The sequence below is a fragment of the Pleurodeles waltl genome, chromosome 6 (assembly GCF_031143425.1).
Source record: "Pleurodeles waltl isolate 20211129_DDA chromosome 6, aPleWal1.hap1.20221129, whole genome shotgun sequence".
In the NCBI taxonomy this organism is placed as follows: domain Eukaryota; kingdom Metazoa; phylum Chordata; class Amphibia; order Caudata; family Salamandridae; genus Pleurodeles; species Pleurodeles waltl.
This window is the reverse complement of record NC_090445.1, coordinates 1,646,410,190-1,646,423,018: the sequence shown is the minus strand read 5'-3', so window position 1 is coordinate 1,646,423,018 and position 12,829 is coordinate 1,646,410,190. Positions and strand designations below refer to the sequence as shown.

Below are 12,829 nucleotides of genomic sequence, written 5' to 3'. Positions count from 1 at the left end.
GAAGCTTGTTGAAGATGGGTTTAGGAGCTGTGGAGGGCCTGTTATGTCCCTGATGAGCAGATGAAAAGGCCAGCATACTAGCCCATTGAGTCACCCTGGGGTCCGGGGTTCAAGATAAAGTTGCAGGTCCAGTTCTTCCTTCCCAGGTGTTGCAGCAGATATGCTAAAATTAGAATATTCTAATGATTTGCGTATTCATACTACTGAGAAAAACGATATTGAAAACTAATAAATGAAAATAACGTGTAATGAAAATGTGCCCACGGGGAGTGGTCACCGTCTGTGTTAAAAGTACTAAATAATGTGAAATGTTTAAAAAATGTGTATTGATATATCATAATTGACGATATAATCTATGTTTCTAATGCCATATGTTCTTAACTTAGCCAGAGGCCTGGTCGGCGCTGGGCCTTGTTTGTTTAAATGTGGAGACGCGATGAGCCGCCGTGGACTGGAACTGGAGAAAAGGACCTTGAACTGTACAGAGTCCAGTGACCAGCTCTGCTAGAGAAATCTGCAAACTCACCAGCAGACAGTAGACGATCAGAACAAATTGATACAATTATGTGTAGAGTAGGCTAAATGTACTTTCCCAGGACTTGAACAATGGAGCTACTGACTAAGAGCTGGGGGCAACAATTTTGTTACCTGAAGAAGTGGATGATGTTCTCATCGACAGAAGAACCAATCATGTTAATGGAACTTAACTCTCAAAATAACGTAGACAAGTGGTAAACAAAAATTATAGGTTAGAGTCACAACCCTTGATGAGGTTGACCAATTGGAAAATTGTGGGACGGACTGAAAGACCCTAATAAAAAGTCATGACATGAGTGGAAAAATCAGAACGGAGAGGAGAAAGTTGATGATGTCAGGAGACACTGTCCGAAGTGCTGAAACTTGGGCTTGCTTCCGTGAGCCTGAGCCTTTTGATGACTGATGACCTGGAGATGAAGACTGACTCGTTGCTGATCTATCTTGGATAGGTGGCTATAACTTGACTGACTAATGAATGCTTTTTCTTTCTAGGTACCAACTGCGCTGTCTAAAATGTTTTTCTCTCCTAGTTAGATATTTTCCAATTAATATTTTTTGACTAAATTGTTTTTGCATGAAGACCCACATGCTGATGCTAATTGGAGATAGGAAGGCTGACAAGGGTAACTAATGGTGACTTTGACTTGGACTGATTGACTTATATTGCTGAATTATTCAATTGCTCATGAATTGCTATGCTTCGTTTAACGTTGGTTGCATATTAATAAAATCTTGAAAATTCATTGCTCATGTTGCTAATAAAGGTTTGGTAATTATGGTTTGAGTTGAATAAAAGGTATTTGATTAGAATTGTAACTAATAGGGAATAAAATGAACTAACTTTCATATGAGTGGTGGTGGTTTTCTTATTAGACTAGTTTATGGTTTTGCTTGTTGGCTAGAAAATTATTGTTGTGGATGTATCTTACTCATTATACTTGACTAGGATACCCTATGCGATCCAAAAGATTCATCGACCTATACGCTCCCTTTGTAAGTTTACTTACTAAGGACAAGGCGTGCTAGCACAGGCAAGAGGGCAGCAGGTCAGTACAGCAAGGCAGCAGCTCCTTCACAGTAGAGGTCCAGCAGAGTGTCAGTCCTTTCAACAGCACCGCAGCCCTTCTTCCCAGCAGAGTATCCACAGGTCAGAAGTGTACAGGAGCGGTGGTGTCTGAGGTCCAATATTTATTTTTTGGTGCCCTGACTTTGGGTGGTGGGAGAAGCCTCTAGACAGTGGGTTTGAAGAGCAAGGGGGTCCCTCCCTCTCCTATCCTAGCTTGAAGCTGGCTGGAGTGAAATACAGTGTAGTTAAGCCCTTTGTGTGTGCACAGAAAACAGCCTATTCTGGTGTAAGTGCGGCTGTGTCCAGCTCCTCCCTCCCATCCAGCCCAAGATGACCCATTGAGACACTCCTAAACTCCCATTGTGTGTGGCTGTCTAGGAAGAATACACAAAAACCAACTGCCAACCACACCCAGTCATGAAACCAGAAACAGTCTGCAGGTATCAACTGGCTAGGGCAAGAAAATGCCAACTTTCTAAAAGTGGCATTTTCAAAACTGCAATTTAAAATCTGAGTTCACCATAAGTTGGGATCTTAAATTGTGATTCCAAACGTGAAGGGGTCATCTCTTCCCATTTGGAAGTTACACTTTCAAGAGGTATTAAGACAACTCTGATGATAAGCAATGAGTAAGACAGCCCTTGCAGTGGTGAAAAATCGAGTTTAAGAGTTTCTCACCACCAGCATATGTAAAACTCAAAAGTACCTGTCCTATTTTTCAAATACATACATGGCACCCTGACCTACGGGCTGTCCAGGGCCTAACCTAGGGGTGACTTATATGTATTAAAAAGGAAGGCTTGGGCCTGGCAAAAGTTTTACTTTGCCAGGTCGAAATGGTAGTTTAAAACTGCACCCACAGGCTCTCCAATGGCAGGCCTGAGACATGTTTAAAGGGCTACTAAAGTGGGTGTCACAATCAGTGTGCAGGCCCACTGGTATTATTTCATTTACAGGTCCTGGGCACAGGTAGTGCACCTTACTAGGGACTTGTAAGTAAACTATATATGCCAACTGGGTTGGTGCCAATGTTACCTTGTTTTAGGGAAAGAGCACACACTCTTTAGCACTGGTTAGCAGTGGTAAGGTGTGCAGAATCCTAAGGCCAGCAAAAACGAAGTCAGCAAAAGGAGGAGGTCTATAGGCAAAACGTTATGGAAAAGCATGACAAGGATGCCGGGTCTAACACTAGCTAGTTGTATGATGTACGACTTTGCACCCCTCAAGTGTAGCTGGTGCCCATTCAGTTTAGGGTTGATCAGTCCTCCAAGGCTATACCCTCTCTTAAATAACTGCAGATTTAATATTTCTATTGTTCAGATGTCCCAAATGATGAATATTTTCTTAAGTAGAGAGTTTTGGAACAAAGCATAGAGCTTCAAGAGACTTACAGGCACATTTAGAGTACCATGGCCATCACAATAGGGGCACAATGGGCTCCACTAACCTGCCAGGAGACTGACTTCCATACTTCTAGATCTCCACCAGGCAGGTAGAGAACTCTTTGTCTTACGGAGAACCTCTGTTGCAGCGGCATCTGTGACGGCATTGAATCTTTTCTAAAAGTTTGCCATGTTTAATGCCCCTTGTCAGAAAAGTATTTGTTCTCCACAAACAAATTCCCAAAGTCAGATTGTTTTACTGAAGAGCAAAAAATAAATATATCTGACATGCTATGTGTTTTGTTTCAGTGAGGGGGAGCTATTACTGGAGTTTCCTGTTCCGCACTGACAGGCTTTTCTGGTAGCCCTGAAAAAGAAAAGTATGTCAGATCATGTGCCCTAAATAGAGCAGACAGACTGAGGAACTTTGATCGACATTCCTGTATCTGTCAAAGTTCAAAGGTTTCCGCTGGTGGAGCCAGCAGAGGCTCTGCTGTTGGAAAAATGGCAGATCTTACAACTATAAACAGAACGCGTGAACTTTACAGGCTTGGCAAACTGGATATTTGTCACTTTTTTGATGAAGTATCGCGTATGCCAAATTTGAAATAAGGCTTTTAGTGATCTTACTTCACTACACAAGAACCTTTTTTCGGAGCGCCCCTAGCTACATATAGATTGTAATACCAGTCTAGTGTTGCCCAAAGTTTGCTGTGCTACCCCACTTGTATATTACTAACTGACTGACGAATCCTAAGGACCATCTCAGAAGGTACACCACAAAACATAAGGTATCGTGAAACATCTACAACCTCACTTGTTCACTCATTTGTCTGACTGAAGGTAACCTTTTTTCCTTTTGGTGTAAATCATTGCAAAAAATTACATTAGAAGAAATAAAATACAAATTTAGCCATATTAGCTATGGGATATCCAAGAAAGAAGTAACTGAAAACTGATGGACTCACCAAAAAACAAAAATATATTTTCACTGCAATGTTTCGGCTTCCACCTTCCTCAGGTAGTAGAAGATTGTTTGCTTAGTGGCTGCACAGGTGTCACTGATTAATTTTCAAAAAACATCATGAGTGAATATTCCATTTGTAAGGTGGAATCAATGTAGTCCTGAGATCTCTTGAGATATGCAGTAATCAGGTGGTGGTGTCAGTGATCTTCAGTTTTCTGGATGCAATGATTTTAAATGGCACATCCAGACATATTCTCTGGAGTCTAGTAGTTCTTCCTTTAAGACATGTTCCAAAGGTAAGATCTTCAAATCTGATAGCAAATGGTCCATATGTTTAAAATGATTGGCTACAGGCTGGCCTGGTTTCTTATTGATTATTGCTGATTTGAGATTCCTGAATCGTGTACTGAGATCATTCACTGTTTGGCCTATATATTGTTTTTAACAGCTTTGAAAGTGAATCACATAAATAATGCATGCTGATTAACATGCAAGATGCTGTCTTTTGCTTAATTATGGAACGTACACAACTACCTAGGATTTGTGCAATGGAGTATAAAAAAAATTAGCAAAGGAAGATAATGTCACATTACAGCATTATTTTATCTCTCAGTATCTCATCCCACTGTGTGACACAGGGCCTGGGAGTGAGGGTTCCCCAATGAACTGTGATCATATGAGTGCACATGTAAATGAAGTCTCTTCATGGATCCTAGCCTTGCAGCACTCTCAGCCACATTTCCCACCACCCACCGTTGAACAGTGACAACACTGGTGGGGCCTGACAAACTCTGAATAATTACGGCCTCTCCGCTTGAGAGGGTGTTGTAGTAGGAGTGCCATAATGGGCATCTCAGAAAAAATGAGAGAGGGAGAATTGAATTACCCAGCCCTGTAATTTGCATAATTACATGGTGCTTATCTCTTCTGTATACAATGCAGTTTTGAAAGGAAGTGGATACGCCATGATGGTGGCACTTCCATTCTTAGGCAGGATTTTTTTTTTTTTAATACAGTACTGAATTAAACCTCATCCATCTTATTGAGTGCGCGGGGCTGAGGCGGGCACGCGCAGTTTTCAATGGGGCAGTGGAGCACTGGTGCTTTTGGAACCGCAGATTAGACAGATGGTTGTCAAAGAGAGTTTAATCAAACGAGGATTCATCATCCCCCCTCGGTGCCTGGATGACAATTTTTTGCTATTCATTGCAGAGCGCATCATTATGTTTTATTTCCCTGCCAGGGCTCCTGCAGGCAGCACAATAGGGGGGAAAACAACAGGTGTTATATTTAGAATAATTGACAAGGGTTAACATGGAGGAACGTTGCAGCTTCTCCCGCCTCAATCTTCGATGATGCCTGGAAGAGGTGATCCTCATTACCCTGACAGCGAGGCTTTTGAGACATCCCAGTTTGTCACCAACACTGGTCCCTCTTTTTCAATTTTCATCCACCCTGCAGGGCACAGGCAAAGTGCCAGTCAGGTTTACGCCACAAGCTCTAATTTGTTAGAGGTGGATTTGTGGTCTGCCGCATTATTAGGAGAGCTGATTTCGGATCCCAGTTTCCCTATCGGAACACATTGTGGTATCGTAGGCATACGCATTGTGTGATCGTAGGCATACGCATTGTGTGATCGTGGGCAACGTACTTTATAATTCAATGGCAAAAGTTGGAACATGCAAAACCTGCTCCGAGCACCCAAATAACAATCCGGTGAGCTTGTTGGCTGTTTCACGAGCCTCACACTGTAAGTGCTGATCACTTTTCATGCCATTAAATACCCATTCCGCAGCTGCCTGCTTATTACTCTGTGTCTTGCAATGCACAGGCCACGAATCGATAAGGATAAAACTAGTGCAAATTCGCCGTGTTCTGCTTTTGAGCATCAGAGTGTGTAAAACTTTGGCCCGTGACATTTTGAGAGCGTGACAATCTTTACAACTTCTTGAAATTTCTTGGTATGCAGTAGAGTGTTTTTTTTCTGCAGAGGCCCTCTTTGCAGTAAAGCGGAGTATTAAAAGTTTAGAAAAGATGTCTACTTAAGTACACATAAAAGGGCTCATTTACAAGAAACTGGCGCATTGTGATCGATGCACCAGTTTTCATGCGCCACCCTGCGCCCCACTAACAACGCCATGGGTGTACTGTATTTACAATGCAGTGGTCCATGGCGCAAAATGACCACAACAGTGTCAGAAATTCTGACATTGTTGTGGTGCTAAACCTTAACATTGCTGGACTAGTGTCAACATTTTGCAAACAGCACAGCAATTTTAAGGGGGCCCGTAGACAACAGCACAGCATCACCTTTACGCTATGCTGGCGGAGCATGACGCAGTGAAAACTTCACTGCACCATTTCTATGGGGTTTTTAATGGGGGAACGCCTACCTTGCGTACATTATACCTGGCGCAGATATAATGCGGCACAAGGCTTTATAAATTGGGGCAATGATGACATTGCAGCAGTTGGTAAATATGGCATGGGATGGGGGACTGTTTTGCGCCGCCTTAGCGTAAAAAATAATGACATGACGCTAAGGTGGCACAAAATTCTTGTAAAGGAAGCCTGAAGTTTTGGTGTTTCCACCGCCTTACTGTTTTGGTTTTCATCAGCTTACTTAATCATATGACAGTGGCCACACTCCCAAGGAACCACTTTTTGTGGCATCCACTCACCATCTGCGTGCATTTGTCAGTGCAGTATCCAGACAAAACAAAATCGTCTTCCTTTGGTGGGATTGCCATGACCGGTGTGTACACCAAGCCAAGTTCCATAATGCCTGCGTCATACTTCCGTAGAGTGGTGGTATAATGCAGGCGGATTCCCGAAGAGTCCTGGAGACCTGAGGGTACAATTTAACATGAATGGGTGACACAGTAAACAACAGCAGGAAACGGCCACATGCATAAAAGAACCAAATTACGAAATTGTAACATGAATGCATATGGGGTATTATGGTCGTAGGCACTGTTTGGACCAGATTCCAAACCAACCTGGGTCTGTCCTCACCTGGAAAAGAACTGTATGAAGAACGGTCTGAACTGATGACAAGCATTCAGGTATCTGCCAGGGCATGTAACCCAAACATACATACTTATATCACCATCACTGCCAACACACAGCACCAGCACTTCCCTCTTGCCACAGTGACTGTGCCAGGAATATCAGCAGGACATTCCCCAACCTTTACCGCCACATGCAACCTTCATCTGATGCCTCAATTCCTCCAAAAATACACATCAGAACAACACCTCTCCAATGCAGACCCTCATCCACACAAGCATGCATCTACATAGTCTCTTCGAGCAAGTTTAGAGCATTTTGTGGCCACAGCGGTGACAGCACATGCCATATAACTGGTGTGGCAATATAGCGCTATTTTCTCATCAAGAATATATAGGAACATGCAGCTGTCTATCAGCATATCCCTGTACGTGTTCAGGAGTTACTGAATAAGCCATTGTTTGGTGCCATCATCAAAGGTATATCTTCCTCTGTAACACCTCTCAGAAGCAGGGTAATGAAGTGCCAGTGCGAGACACTGCCTTGTGTTTCCCTTCCCTGCAGGTCACTATTGACGCAAGGCCACACAGACATGACCAGAATTCATGCCAAGAATTACAACTAATAACATTTTGCTAAGGGTGCACCCATAGGGCAAGATCTACGAAAATGCAGTTTTGCATTTCTTAAATAGCAACTTCATAGAAATCACTATTTAAGAAATGCAGAATGCTATGTACAGAGATACCGATTTCCTAATAGCGAGTCCTACAAAGAAATTGCTATTATGAAATCCCATTGCATTTGAGTCAATGGGTCAGTTTTGTATTTCCTAAATAGCGATTTCTATTAGGAATTTGCTATTTAGGAAATTCAAAACTAAGGATGTCAATGGGCAAAAGGTCCCCTTTGGTGCACCCCAAAAATAGGGGTGCGCCTGTAGAGCACACATATGCCTAAGGGGCATGTGTGTGCTCTATTGCAATTTTAAAAAAGCACTTCGGGTGCTTTTTTGAAATTGCACCTTTTACCATGGACTTCAATTCAATGGTAATTGCATCTCCTAAATGGACGCGCTGTGTTGCTGGTGGTGCCGCAGGAAGCTGCAATCGGGCAGGAGCCCTTTAAAAACTCCAAAGCGCTCCCGCTTCGCGGGACGCGCTGTGTTGCTGGTGGTGCCGCAGGAAGCTGCAATCGGGCAGGAGCCCTTTAAAAACTCCAAAGCGCTCCCGCTTCGCGGGACGCGCTGTGTTGCTGGTGGTGCCGCAGGAAGCTGCAATCGGGCAGGAGCCCTTTAAAAACTCCAAAGCGCTCCCGCCTCGCGGGACGCGCGCGGGCGTGCCCGGGCGAAGCCCGGGCCAAGGGCGGGCCCGTCCGTGCCCGTCTGAGGCCGAAGGAGGCCGGGCTGGGCCACCTCTCTTGGTCCTAAGGCACGGCAATTGTCCCTCCTGCATAGGGAAGTACTCCAACCTCTCCTCTACTTTGTGACATAGTACCATTCGCCAATGGGGAAGCGTAAGGCCAAAGACAGCCCGACTTTAGGCTCTGGCAAATCCAAAATACTTAAAATCAATAAGACCATGTTACCCCACACTAGCCATGTCGCCAAGGAAATAGATGATTTAATAGAAGAGGTAGAACAGATTCTAAACAACAAGGAGAAGCCTAGTCGAAAGGGCTCAAAATCTGGCACGCTTATTCCATTTCTAACATCTAGTTCACATACTGCTGTTAACTCTCATTCTGTCGCCTCATCTCACCAACCACTCCAACAGTTGTTGCCTTGCCAAGACCCTATTGCCCTCCCTACACCCTATTCCGATGTAGATGCTCTTAGAGCTTGCACACCTCACCCTTCAATTTTATGCTCTAATCGTTTTTCTCCGCTGGCATCCATTGACTCGGACAATCAGCAACCAGCCGTCTTAGCTCTGCCATGTATAGCGAGTCCTCCTCTACAAAATGATTTGTTCACATTGGTGTGTAGCCTTAAGACTGAAGTTAGCGAGTTGAGAGCATTATTGCTTGAGATCACCACCCTTCTTAAAAGCAAATATCCTTCCCCTACTAGTGAGCCTAACTCAAACCTTTTGCCTACTAAGCATCCACCTGCAAAAGGCGTTTTTCCAAACGGTCCTCTTCTGCCACTAGCTTGTGCTGCAGGTCCCATAGACGATCAGTGTCCTGCAAAACAGCTTACGTCCTCTTTTGGAAGAACTACCCCGCTCCTTCCTAATGTTCCCTTCAAATGGGATACTACCAAAGCTTTATACCACAATCATAAATTAATTAGCAACAACTACATATACATGTGCAATGTTCCACCTTTGCCCCCAAACGTGAGAGAAGACAAAGCCTCACTAACAAACAAGGTCTTGCACTGGGTGAGACACACCAGGGGTTGTGGCTCAATCATCCATGATGACATTGTTTCTGTCAAGCGATCTAATGGTTCCCCTGGTCTCTCTGGTCCTAGTGACTTTATAACACTTAGTCTTAAAAGCCCACATTTGGCAGTAGGCCTTATGGAAATGGAAGCACGGTCTATACGCAGGAAGTCCTCAGCAATTACTCTTTCAGCTAGCTGTCCTATTGCTAGCTATATGCGTGCGAATCCTTCCACTAGATCAGCCAATTTGGCCCCGAACCATTTTACAACTACTCAAGACATAAGACCAACAGGCCATCAGGTCCAGAGAGATCCACTCCCTGATTTGGCCCCTAAGTTCTGTTTTGGCCCTGCTTCAAGGGCCCAACTAACCCACGATCCTGGGGCTACCTCGGATATTGACTGACTATGTCTCACCAATCTTTGCACAGCCACAGCAGCCATGAACTTTCCATCTAATTAACCCTGCCCAGCCTCTCTTCTTTTATCGGACTCACAACCTGGAAACATTAATAACACCACAAGTTTATTCAAGGCGAATCCCGTTGCCAGTTACGTCCAAGTTGATACTACCACGAACTCAAACATTTCTTGTGTCCAGCACACAGCAAAACTTTTATCCTGGAATGTGGCTGGCATTAACAGCAAACTTGTTGACACTGAGTGGGGAGCACTCGTTGGAAATTTTAACGTCTGCATGTTCCAGGAAACATGGGCAACGCATTGTACATACAAACAAGGGTATAGTTCCTTTTTCAAGCCTGCTAAGCCATCTTTAGCTGGCAGGGCGGCAGGGGGTTTAATCACATGGGTAAAATCTATAGAGGGGAGTGGTACAAAGGAGATATATGTGGATTCTCATGATATTTTGGCCGTTGCTATCTACCCAGCCTCAGGCACTCCTGTCCTTTGTCTAAATATTTATAGCAGACCGGGACCCTCAAATCACCGATCTCCCATTGTCGAGCTACTGAATATCTTAATCCCAGACCTTCGCCTCAAATATCATATCATAATAGCTGGTGACTTTAACGTTCTACTTGAACTTAATGCAGATCACATAGAGGTCATGCAGTCTGAAGATAGTGTATGGAATATCCCTCCTCCTGTGACTTTTCATTCTACCCAGCAAAATTCATATAAACCAAGCGCTAGGGCCTCACAGATAGTGGACCTCATGATATCCCATGGCCTTCGTTTGGGTAATGGCCGCTTTCCAGCGGACACTCCGGCCAGACCAACCTTCTTCAGGGGCTCATATAGCAACAAATTGGATTATATCCTTTTTGATTTAAGACTATGGCACCATATTCTAGACTTAGAGGTGGGTCTTCCCCATACTAGTGATCATGCTCCCCTCCAGATCACATACAAGAGTTCTCTCCTAGTAGGGGTCGCACTTCCCCCTGTCTCCTCTACTGCTATGGAGCTGTCCAGTAATAAGCGTACAGTAAGGTGGGACTCCTTTGTGCAATCAAATAAGCTTCAAGGAAAATTGCGTGCCCTAACCTCTTCTCACCAGTTATTTGATACCAACCTTATTCTGGCTCCATTAGAAATATTGCCTCTTCATTTGGACCTTTTTTCTACTCTGAAAGAGCTGTTTACTAAACGTCCAAGGCCACTGACTATTTCCTGTATTCGACCACATACTAAATGGTTCAACAAGAGGTGTAGGGAGGCCAAAAATACTTTGGCCATCGCGCTAAAGACCAAAGACAGATCAGGCATCATCACTGCTAGACGTCATTATGCTTCCATTTGCAACAAAAGTAAATTCGGGTACGAAGAGGGGCTATGGAGCAATTTACTCGAGGCAGCTACCGTCCATGATTCAAAACGGTTCTGGCTCCTAGTTTCCTGTGGTGATCAGAACCGCGCATCTCACCTGGAGTCTTATATTTCTCCTGACATCTGGCTCTCCTACTTTAAGGAATTGTATGGACCATTGTCGGCAAGTCATACTTCTGACATAATTTCGGAGGAGCCAACAACTTTTGACGAGCCTTTGGCTTTCTTGCCCCCTTTTACACTGAACGAAACTGTGTCGGCCATTGCAGCCCAGAAAGCAGCAAAAGCCCCTGGGATGGACGGGATCCCCTCTGATATGTTTAAAGTGGACCAGAACACCTGGGGCCCATATATTAACAGACTTTCTAATGCCATCTTGACTAGCAGAATTTATCCTGACTCATGGAAAGAGGCGATTATAGTGCCCATCCATAAGAAAGGAGAGAGGAACAACCCGGGTAATTATAGACCCATCAGCCTCCTCGACAACCTTCAAAAAATTTTCTGTTATCAGTTGTTGAGCAGGCTGAACAAGTGGCTAGTTGAAAATCAAATCTTAAATCATCTACAAGCGGGCTTCAGAGAAAAAACTAGCACATTAGATCAGATATTTCGTTTTACTTCTATTAAATGGAAAGTTGTCGATGTTGACTTAGGCCATCTATATGTAGCATTTGTAGATCTAAAATCGGCCTTTGATCTAGTACCCCGCCACAAACTGTGGGAAGTTCTGTCTAAAATAGGAGTCCCGTGTTCTATTTTAAATATTATCAGGGATCTTTACACTGGCAACTATGGCAGAATTAGATGGGGCCCACAAGGTGTATTAACAGAAAAATTCCTTACTGCCCGAGGTGTAAGACAAGGTTGTGTTCTTGCCCCTACCTTATTCCTTCTCTTCATAAACGCATGCATCCCTTATCTTATGGAGTGCTCTAACGACTCGCCTAAAATAGGAGGGCAGAAGATCCCCTGCCTTCTTTTTGCCGATGACACCCTGCTGGTTTCTCAAACAGCCACAGGCCTATCAACCCTGCTTTCAAGATTCATTGACTATTGCAATGATTATGGGCTCGAAATCAACCGATTAAAAACCAAGTGCATGGTGTTTGGCGATAGGAAAGGCAGAATGAGACGACCTATCTATTTAGAGGGTGCCGCGCTGGAAAGAGTCAGCGATTTTGATTATTTAGGCCTGAAACTAGAAGACTCGCACAAGTGGCAGCGCCACATCCAGAAGGCAACTTTACAATTGCAACAGCGAGCGAGTGGCATTGCAAGATTTGCAGCTAGATCTCCTAGCTTTGCCATGACGCCCGCAGTAGAAATTTACAAACTACAAGCAAGAGGGGGAGCAATCTATGGAGCTGAACTGTGGGGCCACTGTTGCCTGGATGATTTGATAAAAGTGGAGAACTCTTTCTTAAGGTCATTGCTAAGAGTTCCTTCCAGTACCCCAATGCTCCCAATATGCATGGACCTAAATCTCCCTTCTATCAGCCAGATTGTTGCACTCAAGCCCCTGTTGTACTGGATTCGCCTATGGTCATCAGATTCTCTTGTCCATTATAGATGTGCGCTAGCTAACTTGATGGCCAACAACACTAGCTCCAAAATCAAGTGGTGTGCATATGTAGAAAGGACCCTCTCGCTTCTTGGTTTGGGGTCCTATTGGAAGGAACCATTAT

General features: G+C 44.1%; 1 protein-coding gene across 1 annotated transcript in view; it reads right to left on the bottom strand.

Annotated features, from left to right (window-relative positions):
• Positions 1–12,829, bottom strand: part of DBH (dopamine beta-hydroxylase) — a 434,022-nt gene that overhangs the window by 107,145 nt on the left and 314,048 nt on the right. The window contains exon 8 of the mRNA XM_069242302.1: positions 6,634–6,800. Coding sequence (XP_069098403.1) covers positions 6,634–6,800 — 167 coding nt within the window. The remainder of the gene's footprint in view (positions 1–6,633; positions 6,801–12,829) is intronic.